The 13,411-nt window shown below is 42.9% G+C and overlaps 1 protein-coding gene across 3 annotated transcripts in view; it reads left to right on the top strand.

Moving 5' to 3' along the window:
* tshz3a (teashirt zinc finger homeobox 3a) overlaps positions 1 to 12,799 on the top strand; it is a 24,495-nt gene extending 11,696 nt beyond the window's left edge. For all 3 annotated transcript variants that reach the window (XM_061822541.1, XM_061822543.1, XM_061822540.1), the window contains one exon: positions 8,616 to 12,799. In XM_061822541.1, the coding sequence (XP_061678525.1) occupies positions 8,708 to 11,926 (3,219 nt within the window). In that variant the 5' untranslated portion in view covers positions 8,616 to 8,707 and the 3' untranslated portion in view covers positions 11,927 to 12,799. The remainder of the gene's footprint in view (positions 1 to 8,615) is intronic.
* Positions 12,800 to 13,411: the final 612 nt, after the last annotated feature.

Raw genomic sequence — 13,411 nt, forward strand, 5'->3', positions numbered from 1 at the left:
CATAGGTGGTATGTGCACATCCTTAATGCCGCAAAGCATGCTGGGAGGATGTAAATAGTGTTTAAAGTGTATGTTTTGTCTGAATTATTTCTAGAGTTATTCTTTTATTTGTTGTATTATTTGTTATTTATGATATTCTGTTAGGTGCGGTGAGATGATTTTAGTTTCGATGTGACCACTGTGAGTGTGATCAGCATCGTCAGTAATGATCTGCCTACGCTGTTAGTGTGTGGGGCAATGTAAGCTTCTTCTGCTGACAGATGTAAAAAGTCATTATTTCTCTTTTCCTTGTGAGTACCATCATATGGCAGCTTACATACACTTTCAAACATGTGCTAGCATACATGCTAAGAGTGGAATCAATGTGTTCATGTGTACTCCACTGGACAAGTCACACAACAACATTTGCAAATGTTGGGGCTCAGTGTGCAAATTAGGCGTTCCACTTTATTGGGTATCTTGTCATCTATTTAGAAGAGAGTTTAAGACTTGTACGATTGTGAAAATATGGTGCATTGGAAAAAAACAATTTGGAGACCAAAATCCACAAATATGCAGGGCCACAAACGTTGAACTGCGAATGGGCAAGGGCACACTGTATGGGAACATATATCAAGTTGCACTATTATGGACTGCCGAACACCGGTGATGACACCACGCATTTTTTCCTCTTTATACTTTTCCCCCCCTGTAATAGCATTGCAGCAATCCATTGCTGATGTAGCCATTGCAGCATTCGTAGCAGAAAGTCGTGAAACCTTTGCTTTGATATGTGAATTAGGCTGACTATGTTATATTACAGTAACTGGAATCTTGACAGAGGAATGACAGATGCTGCATGTCAGGTTAGTCCATCTTTTATTTTTTGCAAATTTAATTAGAGCGCAAATTTGTAGCAAAGAAATGTGGAGCCCATTTTCAGGTCTGTGGTTTGGCGTCATTTCTGTCCGATGAAGTAAAGATCGTTACATGAGTGGCTTTGTTTACAAATTGGAATTCACTTGTAAAACGTACAATGTGAATTTGAACGTCGACTATAAAGTCTGCTTTTGCTCCCGACCAAACAAGCAGACCATTTTTCCTGGTGGGAATGCACTCATAAAGTATGTGCCCATCTTGTTTCTTGTAGTGGTTTCATTTGGAACGTCATTCCATGCATCCATCCATTTTCTGAGCCACTTATCCTCTCGAGGGTCACGGAATTGTTGGAGCCTATTCCAGCTGTCATCAGGCAGGAGGCAGGGTAGACCCTGAACTGGTTGCCAGCCAATCGCAGGGCACATGGAGACAAACAACAGCCACACTCACAATCACACCTCGGGGCAATTTAGACCCTCCAATTAAAGTATGTTTGGGATGTGGGAGGAAACAGGTGTGCCCGGAGAAAACCCACGTAGACAAAGGGATAACATGCAACGTCCACACTGGTATTTTGGTACATTTTGGAGTAATTCTTGTCAGCTGAGGGACTGACGTATTATGCAACAGTAATCTGATGGTTAATTGATATAGTTGCAGATTGCATTTGATTGTTAAGTGGTTTAATTGTGTTTCGCTTGGGGTTCACGGCAAAAAATACATTTTTATAACATATCATCTTATCCTGTTGAGGGTCACATCAAGTTGGAGTCTATCCCAGCTGACTTTGGGCAAAAAGCAGAATACATCCTGGATTGGTGACCAGTCAGTAAAAGGGCACATACAGAGACAAGCATTCACTCTTTTCCCACTGTCACAGAGTGGGAACTGAACTCATGCTGCCTTTACCATAGTTAGGCAAATGTACCACTATGCCATCAGTAACAAATCAAACAGATGTGACTGTTCATTTTCAGCAGTTATTTCCTATTAGCAGAAGCAATATACGTATGCGTTGTGTCCTGTCAGATAAACATGGAAAAACTTTTTGTCTTTGACGTATTAGGTCCAGTCAGAACCAAATTATAAAACGAAGTGTGCCCCAATCCAACTGTACTTTCTCTCGCACTCACTCTCTCTCTCTTTCTTGCTCTCTCTCTTTCTTGTTCTCTCACTCTCTCTCTCTCTCTCTCTCTCTCTCTCTCACACACACACACACACACACACACACACCTATCACCTCCCACCCCCATGTGTGGTACATTGACAAGGTTCAGCCCGAAGCTTTGCTTGAGGCCAGAATAATCTCTCTGTTTTTCCCATCTCCCGTATCACACATCCTGCACTACAATCAGCGGACACAATGCATTCACAATGCCATCAGGGGGTAGAGAACACACATGCACTCAAATAACAAATGACAAAGACTGCATGATCAACGTAAACATGATCGTTTTTGTTAACATAATGTCAAAGTGAAAGAGTGAATCAGAGTCGAAGACTTGAAAGTGGAAAATAAAAAGGTGACCTCTGAAAAGCTAAAGGTTCTTGGGAGCTGACCTACATTTAAGTTTTGGAAGATAAATTACAAAATCAACTTGGGCTGGAAATGGAGAATTAAAACAACTTCATTCTCCTCTTGATGTTAACATGTTTTTTTTTTATTCTTGTTTGCAATAGCTGTTTTTGTTTTGTCGTGAGGCTTTAAAAAGAATCATGCCAAACACATTGACTTGATTTAGAAATCTTGGATTCATCATCCTCATTTCTCTTCTGTGAATGTGCTTACTGGAGCACAAACCACAAGCATGTCATTAGTCTCAAAAAAAAAAAATAAATAAAATATATATATATATATATATATATATATATATATATATATAGGTATATAAATCTATCCATCCATCCAACTTTGAGCGGCTTATCCCCACAAGGGGAGCGGGAGGGCTGGAGGCTATCCCTGCTATGTTTGGGCAGGAGGCGGGGTACACCCTGAATTGGTTGCCAGCCAATCGCAGGGCACATAGAGACAAACAGCTGCACTCACAATCACACCTAAGGGCAATTTAGAGTGTCCAATTAATGTTGCACGTTTTTGGGATATGGGAGGAAACCGGAGTGCCAGTAGAAAACCCACGTAGGCATGGGGAGAACATGCAAACTCCACACAGGGGGGTCCGGGATTAAACCCGGGACCTCAGAACTGTGAGGCCAACGCTTTCCAGCTAACCCACCATCCCACCCATATATATATGTATACATATAAAAAGAGACACTATATTATACTACCGAGACAGCTGCTGCTGCTAAACCGAGGATTCATTATAGATCTGCTCACTGTACTTTTGCTATTTTTTTTTAACAAGTATGAATTTACCCTATCTGCTTTAGTGAATGTTAGCATTTTCTCCCTGGAATGGTTCTTTTAGTCATATCTGTGGATTATTTTGAAACGTGTGTGCAATATGAACCTAGTCAAGTTATGTCATTGAGCTGCTGGTATTTTGACAGGACCATAATTATTAAAACATTTTTATAAAGTTTTAGGCTGGAGGGGAATTTGATATAGGTTTGTGGCTTGTGGTTTGTTTGATTGTAACTGAGGTGGCTTCCCGTTCTGTTGCATTACAGGGCTGCTTTTGAGCTCCTCATTGATGTTGGTTTCAGGGTGCAGCGTTAGAATACTGTGCTAATGTTAGGAAACACTTTTCATGTTGTGACAGAGTTGAACTTTTCTGCGGTCAGAGCCCTGCCTTCAAATCATCAAACATCATCTTGGCAACTCTCTGGAACTTCCTTTCCACTTCAACTTGAAGTTCCAAACTTTATTCATGATCAATTTGTCACCGTAGAAAAAGACTGCCAAAGATGAAAATGTGCTATTAGAATAGTCGCTAATAATGCTTTACCGCACCACCACCCCGCCCCATTGTTTTCAGTTCTTTAAACTGTATCATTTCCAAACAGTTTCAGTCATCTTTACTGTATGTGGGGACCACCCATGCAGATAAGTTCCTCTCCCCTCTGCCAGCTGCTATTTCTGCAAAGTGCAGTTCACTGTGTGATTGTTGTAATTAAACTCAGAAACAAGACTAAACATTTTTCTATTTTATTTCAAATGATTTGAAGCAATGAATAAAAGAATAGATAACATCAGCAGATTTGCATGCAGCAAATTTTGAGCCACTGATTAAATATTTAGATTTCATGTCACATTTAGATTTCATGTCGCAATGTGGTTTGACCGTTTTTATTTTCAAGAGACTGTGCAGTTTAAGCCAGACCCAGGTAGGGTTTTTAATGAGACATCCTGTTTACTACGTTGCTCTTGGGTGGTATCTGGCAACCAGATGATTTTCCCAGCTGTGAAGGCCCCACCAGTAACAAGCATTCGGATCATCTAGGGACCGATTTTAAAAAAGCGCTAGGACTTCACAACAGCAATGTAACAAGTTCAAAGGGAAGACCATCCTTGTTTGGGTGTTCTCTGTATCATCACTCATAACATTTACATCTTTTCCTTATTTTGCAATTTCATAGTGACTCTCAACACTAAAAATGTATGCTGTCTTATCACCAATGCTTGATGGGCCCACTTACCCATAGCGTGGAATGGGAGAAATTGAGAGCATGAGCACCTCCCCACTGAAGCACCCCATCCCCGCAACGTCTGTTGTTCCTGATTGTCAGAGCAACACTGCAGTGTTTCTATCAGATGATCTCTCCCTCCTGGTCAGCGGTCCTCATGTTTACGTAAATGATACTCCACAGGAATGCTTCCTGCATGCCAAGATGAGACTGCCTTTCCTCATCGCTTGCATTCATGTGCGTGTGCAATTGTGTTTGGGCAGGAAGGGTGCTGTCCTAACTGACTGACTAACTTTATTTTGACAGACACGAGGTGGCATTGAGCCCGTGTATGAGAAGGTGAAATGTAGTTTTCTGTGTGCAACTTAGGTGCTGCAACATAGGAATGAGCTGCATTCCTAAATATAAGTAGTGAATCAAAAACTCTCCCCTTGCAAATATTTATCCAGTTTTTAATTGACAGAGAGAGTTTATTTTCAACAAAGGTTAATATTGTGTCCGTGGTTTGCTTTGATGGAGAATTGCACTCATTCTGTTTTGAGTATTTTAGTTACATTAGCTACTTGACAGGAACACCGGATTTTAAGTAATTTTTGTGTATTGTGGCCTTTGAGTATGGATTGTTTTAAGATAGAGACAAGGCTCTAGGTTTAATCTTCTATTGAAGTAAAGTAAAGGTAATAGCATATCATTTGCCCTATGCCCTTTGGTGTGTCAATGAAAAACATTTTTTTTTAAAACAGAAATTTGGGAGCATTTTTTTTTCATGATTTTGTTTTTCATTTTTTAATAGTTAGATGGGATCGATTTTCACTCATTTATTGTGATTGTATCCATATGTGCCATGTGATTTATTGGTGACCAGTTCAGGGTGTAGCCCGCCTTTACCCCAATGTTACCTGGGATAGGCTTCGGCACTCCTGCAACCCTTGTTGGATAAGCAGCATGGAAAGTGGACATGGACATGTTATTCGTGGCGGCACTGTAGATAGCCAGTACCAAAAGGTTGATAGTTTGTAAGATAGCTGGGAAAGGGTCAACCATGCCCACGACCCTAGTGAGGATAAGCGGCTCAGGTAATGGATGGATGGATGAATGTTATGCATTGAACAACAATTGCACCAGTGATCCTCAGACTGTTTAGAGCCACAGACCAATTTCAAACTGCATAATATTTTGACCGACTGGCGTAGAAACAAATAAAAACAAATTACTAAGAATCCAACTCAACGCTGTGTAAAGTAATGTAAAGTGTTCTAATTAGTTGGGAGCCCTGCAGTTGTCTGTCTTTAATGAGCCCGTCCAATTTTGGGGTAACGAGAGTATTTGTATGCCCAGTCTACTCTGTAATTTTGTGTTGGTCAGCATCATTGCGGGAAATCTGGCTTTGAAGGGATCAGATGTTGCAAATAGAAGTAAACCATTCAGGTTTTTTTTTTTGTTTGTTTTTTTTTGCAGTCTTGAAGCTTCATTCTTATTTGCCAGCCCATTACCACAAGCTTGATGCATGGGAATCAAGTGGAGTGAAAAAAAATATATTTTAAGTAGAACCGCTGATATTGTCTGAAAAATGAAGCTTTCTTTTTATGGGAAGTTAAGATTCTCTTCTTCCTTTGGCTCATCATTTATCCTTTTCCACTTTCTGAAGAAGCTCTCCAAAGATGTTTGGTGTTTAACTCAAATTTGCTGTCATGTGACCAAAATGAACAATTTTACCAGATATAAATTATTTTTGTTCGACAGGTACCGATCCAAGGCTTGGCAGTTGGGGACCCTTGTGCTGCACTTGTGCTGCACAATATTAGGAACTCACATATCAGTTGTAGGCCATATGCTTCCATATCAAGGAGATATTTTAATAATCTTTGTTGGGGTTTTTTTATACTAAGGGAGCCTCTATACTCCCATCACCTTTTATTATCTTGATAAATCACCTCTGTTGTCAGTCAAGCCAGGGAGAATAATTGGATGTGGTTGTCGCCCTACGTGATGGATTATCAGTCATTGGGGATTAAATTAACAGATAGCGCTCAACATAATGGTTTTTGTTTTGCATTTTAAATTGCCTGGGAGCACAGCTACACGCTGTAGGTTTTTATAGCTCGTCCTTTTGGACTTCACACCCCCACTCTGCAATTTAGGCCTAATGACAAATGAACATTAATAGGGCTGCAGTCCTTTAGAAGTACTGAATTTATTCCACAAAGTTTGAGCACATAGAGACCCCAGGGAACACTTACAACTGTGGCACCATAACAGGAAATGGGTTGTAGCATTAGATGCGTGAACCTGTCACACAATCCACAGAGATATGTAGCATAAATTTTTATTGAGGAAGAGACAAGTGACCTGACAACTTGGTCAAGTGGTGTGGCCGCCTCGCTTGATACAAGCTGACATCTGTGACTAGTTAGCAAGGATACAAACACATTACAGTGACTACCTCATCCTGACTGGATTTCCTCTTTCAAATGAGAATCTGACAGCAATTCCTTCCAGAGGATAAGCGGATGAGAACCTAAAGTAAAAGGAAAGTGGGTGTGGGCAATCGCTTGCCTGGTAGCAATGTTCCCTTGCGTGTTTGCCCGAGCGTGAGCAATTTAACTCCTCGCCCCTTTCTCCATGCTCCCAGATCCCTCCCTCCCTTCCACTTCCACATTATCATAATTGTGTCCAGAACATGAGGGGCCAGGGAAGTGATCATGTCATTTTATTTACACCCTGCTTGGCCTTTTTTACAAACGACATGCCACCGACTGCCAAACGGAATGGGGCCCGATGACATCTTTTGATCAGGGCTGTCGAGGCCGATCAGCCTAGAATGGCAGGTAATGGATACCCAGTGACAAACCAAATCTCCGGGAGGACAGAGAGTGGGCCGCACCTGCCAGGTCTCCATTAGGATGGCCAGCACTGTGGAGCTGCCTACTGACTCTGCCCCCAGGGCCTAAATCAGACCAGCGCCAGCCACATGGATGTCTGGAGATTGGCTGTTAGCACTGGAAATGAGAGTTATTTCTGCTATGACATTTTTGTTTAGAGTGGATGTGTGTGTATGCGTATGTGGGCGTGTGCGTGGACAGTATTCACGGTCACGGTGTTTGTGTCTTCAAATGCAAAATTTAGACTTCCTGAGTGAACAAAGTTGTTGCAACTTAAAAGTCCCAACATCTTTTTAGGCAAATACTATAATAATACGTAATACTTGGTCTACATTTATAGCTTTTCCATTTTGAATCTTTAGCCTAAACATTTTAATTAGGCGCACGAAAATGTGCAGGTGCATAGTTGCATACTGAGTGAGTCACAAATGAGCTTGCATTTAGTGGAGGGCAGTTTCTCAGTAAAGTACAATGGGTTTCTTGCATGCTGCACTTCATTTTGACTGGTGTTATAACGGCCTTCTTCTAATTCAATCCTTCACTTTCGTTGAATCCTTGATTTCTTTTAATTACATTAAAATACTACATTGTAATTTCACAGCAGTTTAAATAAAGATAGGTTGCATGAAACCAACTGCACATTCTACATAACCAATGAACTAATTCAGCCCTCTGTAGCATGCATATCTGAAATGTGCAACTTGCATCAACACAATTCAAGCATTCCTCTTTTGGAACTCGTCATCGTTTGCTATTACGAGCATCTGTAAGTGCGTGTGATCAGAGAAAAGGGCAGATGAAGAGGCGTCAGACATATTAACTGACAGATGGAGGTTGATCCAACTCATTTATTACCCCAGAGGAGAATGCCACAGTAAGATTGGGCTTCATTAATTTCAGATTTAGTTTTCATTTCAAGCTGTTGCGCCCTGAGATAAATAAAATGGTGCATTATGTTTTTGCCAAGATATTTCTTTTTTTTTTTGTTTTCTTCCAATACAGGGAGTGAAAAGAGGGGAGGCATAAGTTCCATGTGGCTGGGGTAGTATATAAATACAGGCTCGCCTGGAGGAAAATAACACCTCAACGGTTGATGAGGTGAAATGGGATGACTGTAATTTCTCAGCTCAGCTTTAAAGGCTCCCACACAGATGGCTCATTTATCCCGGGGAGTCCTCGGGCACACATTGCAGAGAAACTTTTTTCAGTTATTCTAACGCAGCGTGTTGACTGGTTGCAATTTTACTCATCTTGTTCTTACTCTCTTTGTCTCCATTTGCCCCAAAGCCTATTCTCCGGAGGAGCTGACAAAGCGCCCTGCAGAGGATGAGGAGACGGAAGCAGGCGACCTGCCCTCAGCCCCTCAGGATGACCTTCTCATGAAAGATGAGATTGTGGAGAAAAGATTCAGGCCTGCCAAGGACCAAGCATGTGACCTGGAATCGGTAGAGGCTGCAGAGCTGTCAGGGCAAGAGATGGACAGCGAGTCACATGTAAGCGAGATCAGTGATTGCCTCTCAGACTTTGACAGCCCTTCTAGAAAAACTGAAGCTAACTTGTGCACAACGCCTCTAAATGGGGGCACAAAGACACCCCCGACTGGTATGGACACTTTGGAACATATGAAGGCCATCTATTCCAGCTTCCTGACTAGTCCTCTTTGGGCCCCTCTGAACTTTAATACAAAACCAACACAGGTGCCACCATCTGCTTCGACGGAGAAGCCAACTCGCAGCAACAGCACCAGTAGTAGCAGTAGCTGTAGCAGTAGCAGCTATGACTGGCATCAGTCAGCGGTGGCAAAGACACTTCAACAAAATACCCCCCAGAGTCGTCATACTGCCCAGTCTGAGCCTAGCCTGTTTAGCACAGTCCAGCTCCACAGGCAAAATCCAAAGCTGTTTGGTTCAATATTTACCGGGGCCAGCAAGTTCCGCTGCAAGGGCTGCAGTGCTGCTTATGACACACTGGTAGAGCTCACAGTCCATATGAATGATACGGGCCACTACCGTGATGACAACCAGGATAAGACAGGAAATGGTGCAAAGCGTTGGTCCAAGCCCCGTAAACGGTCTCTTTTGGAAATGGAGGGCAAAGAGGATGCCCAGAAGGTTTTGAAGTGCATGTACTGTGGCCACTCCTTTGAATCTCTGCAAGACCTTAGCGTCCACATGATCAAGACCAAACACTACCAGAAAGTGCCTCTAAAAGAGCCCATGGCCCCCGTGGCCACAAAAATTTTGTCCTCTAAAAAAAGGGGACTAATGGGGCAAGACCTCACCGCTTCACCACGTTCAAGAGAAGGAACCCCAAAAGCAAAGCACTTGCATTCAGACTTGAGTGAACCCTCGCAAAAACATTCTTCCAGCCCCTACACAGCCTCAAGTAACCGTTATGCTCACCAGAATGGTGGTAGCTATGCCTGCCAGTTTGAATCCAACAAATTGCAGATCCTCAAATGTATGGAGTGTGGGAGTTCACACAATACATTGCAAGAGCTGAGAACCCACATGATGGTGACTGGGCACTTTCTGAGTGTGACGAACTCTGTAGGAAAGAGAGCCAAAACGCTTCCTGAGGCCACCTCCCCCAACCCCGGGAGAGTAACCACACCTACAGAGCCACGAGTTCAATCTGTCCCACTGGCACCCTCCACTTTCTCTCCTCCACCTCTTCAAACCTCTTCAACTCCCCCTGCCACTTCTCCTCCTCTCAAAGAGATCAAAAGGGAGGAGGTTGAGGAGGAGTGTACAAAGCGAGAGGACCTTGGAAATGAAAAACAAATTGTAATTTCAGTCAGGAAGAAAGAAGATCCAGAGAAGGAGGAGAAATATGATATCTCTAAGTATAACTACCTTACTGAAGATGACTTGAAGGAGGGTCCTAAAGTAGGGTTGGATATTCTGAAATCACTGGAAAACACTGTGACATCAGCTATCAATAAGGCCCAGAGTGGGAATCCAAGCTGGGGGGGGTATCCTAGCATTCACGCAGCTTATCAGTTCTCCAGTGCCATCAAGCTGCAACAGGGTAGCGCTGAAAAGAGCAGCTCAATGAAGTTCTTGTTTAATGGTGGTGATGGAGTATTGTCCTCCCTTGCCAGCAACCAGCCTCTAATTAGCCCACCTCTTACCCAGTCCTCCCCCTTTCCCAGCAACAACTTCCAGGCAATGGAGGATTTAGTGAAAAAAGTGACTGAGAAAGTAGCAAAAGTAGAGCAGAGGGTGAAGCGGTTGTCTCCCAAAAGGGAAAACCATCTCTCCCCCTGCAAAAGTGAGGCTTCTGAATTGCATAAGAGCAGAGAGGCTGACTCACCTAGGGAATTGAGGGCAGTCACCCCAGCCAATAGTGACAGGGGAATCCAAAGCGACCGAGTATCCCCGGCAACAGAAACCAAGAGAGAGACAGCAGTCAAATCCCCACATGCCTCCGATTTAACATGCAGCACTGCCATCATCACTGGCCACACTCCTCCTGAACAGCCCTTTGTCAATCCTCTAAGTGCTCTTCAGTCAGTAATGAGCATTCATTTGGGGAAAGCAGCCAAGCCCTCCTTGCCAAACCAAGATCCCTTGAGCCTGCTGTCTAGGTTCAGCCAGAGCATGGCTGAGAGGGCTGCTGTCGCCGCCCCTCCCTCCCAGACCAAGAAGCTTGAAACTGTAGCTGATAATAGTTTTTGTCAGCCCAGTGATGACCAGCCTATGGACCTCACAAAAGGGAAAGGTGAGAAAGGAGTATCTGCAGCATCAGTTCCCTTAACGCCTTCATCCACTGCCCCCTCCGTCTCACCTTCCTCTCTTGTCACCCCTGCACAGCTAACAGTAGTTTCTCCCTATACATGCAACAGCCCTTTGCATGAGAACGCCTTGTCTGATATCTCAGACATGCTGAGAAACCTCACACAAACACAGCCCGCCCCAAAACCAGCGTCTCGGTCACGAGTCAATGATAGAGTTGAGGGCCTAGTTTCTATATGTGATGATGATGATGCAGCCCTGCATGGTCACAAACGCAAGGGTCGACACTCCAGCTGGAACCCCCAGCATCTCCTCCTCTTGCAGGCACAGTTCGCCTCCACCTTGAGGCAGAGCTCCGAGGGCAAATACATCATCAACGATCTCAGCCCACAGGAGAGAATGCATATATCTCGTTTCACAGGTCTCTCAATGACAACCATTAGCCACTGGCTGGCTAATGTCAAGTACCAGCTAAGAAGAACAGGCAGAACCAAGTTCCTGAAAAACCTGGACTCCGGTCAGCCTGTATTCTTCTGTAGCGACTGTGCCTCACAGATCCGGACCCCAGCAGCTTATGTTGGTCACCTGGAAGCTCACCTCGGCTTTCGAATCAGGGACTTGGCTAAGCTCTCACCAAAACAGACTGTCAGGGACTCCCACACTCTTGCCGAGAAGCTCACACCCCTGGAGTCATACGTGTCGCCACAAGAAGACTGCAGTGGTAATGGCTCTGTGTACCGCTGCCAGCTCTGTGTCCGTAAATTTGCCACTAAGCATGCAATCAAACTTCACCTCAGCAAGAGTCACGGGAAGTCTCCAGAAGACCACTTGCTGTATGTGTCCGAGCTAGAAAAACACTAGTGTGCTCTCATCAGTCAAAAAAATGGATGAAGTTCTGTCGAATTTGTTGAAAACAACAAATCAAAATTGTGGTATAATGCACTAAGATGCCAAGAACTACTACTGGTAAAAAGTGTCAGCACAAAGAATTTAGTCTATTCGGTCTATAAGATTTTCAAGATTCTCTTGTCTTTAAGAAAAAGAAAAAGGAAAAAAGACCAAACATTTTCAGATCAACTTTGAATGTGCAGATATTCAGCCAAATTTGTCGGTATTTGTGCCATCTGTCTCAATGTATGTGCACCTTTTGGTGTGAAAAGACAAAAAGTAAAAACTATATGTCCACAAATAACTTGAAATTTATCAACAATATTTATTTTTATATTTTTGTTTTGATTTGCTGGTAAACTGCATGTTCAGATCTTACATTTGTACAGTCCTGTCCTGTTCTGCCCCAAGTTTTGAAATGAAACTTGTAATTGGTCTTCTTATAAGATGATTGGTCTTGTTAAAACAGCTTAAAACAACCAAATGCTTCTAAAAAGCTCTTTTAAATAAATCTGCCAAACAGTTAAATTTTATTTTAAAATGTATTTCTATGTCTATCTTTGGAATTTCTTGCTGATTGTTAAAAATTCACTGTACTTTATAATTGAGTAAGAGACAAAATGCAAGTCTGTTCATGTAAAAATGTACATATAGTGTATATGCTTACAACTTGCTGTTTAAATTATGCATTTCTTAATTTAAAAGGACTATGACTATCCACTGGTGCAGAGCCTTGAAGAAGAATAAAAGGTCAATGTTTTGCACACTAGTTTTATAAATGTTATTTGATAAAGGAAAAAAAAAACTACTATGTTAATGCCTTGTGCTTCTATTATTAAACTGAATTAATGCTCCATAGGTCCGTTTTGTTTCATTTTTTTATATTAACGGTTGCATTTGCATGATTACCAATATTTTGAAGTGATGCAGTTCTATCCATCCATTTCTCTCCCATTTGTCCTCATTAACATCAACTGAAGCCATCGGGGCTGACTTTCGGGGAGAAGTGGGCTCACGTACAAATCAAATGTATTGAAATTGTCAAATCTCTCCCCAGTTTTACGCACATTTTCCATTGCATCCATCCTTAAAATTCCCGGTGATTTCTTTGTCACCACGTCAGGCCTGGCTCGGGAGGTGCGAGCGATGCCACTGCCTGCAAGGCGTCTGGCAGGTGTTGTGTGCTGCATGTAAACCACCAGATGTTTCTGAAACAAGCCACTGGAGGAGGAGGAGGCAGGCAGGCTGCGGCAGCAGGCGGAGTGGGCTGATTACCACAGGGGCTTGGATGCCATCAGGAGCCCGGGGCATAGACAGCAGATCTGGCACACACCTGTAATCCAAGACTGTCCCTTGGAAAAAATAAAGGGGATGCTGTATATGCGCATTGAGACGAGCTGACAGTGGTGCAGAATGCAGTGACAGGTGCTATTCCCTCAAAACACATTTTTGGATCTA

This window comes from Syngnathoides biaculeatus, chromosome 6 (assembly GCF_019802595.1).
Source record: "Syngnathoides biaculeatus isolate LvHL_M chromosome 6, ASM1980259v1, whole genome shotgun sequence".
In the NCBI taxonomy this organism is placed as follows: Eukaryota; Metazoa; Chordata; class Actinopteri; order Syngnathiformes; family Syngnathidae; genus Syngnathoides; species Syngnathoides biaculeatus.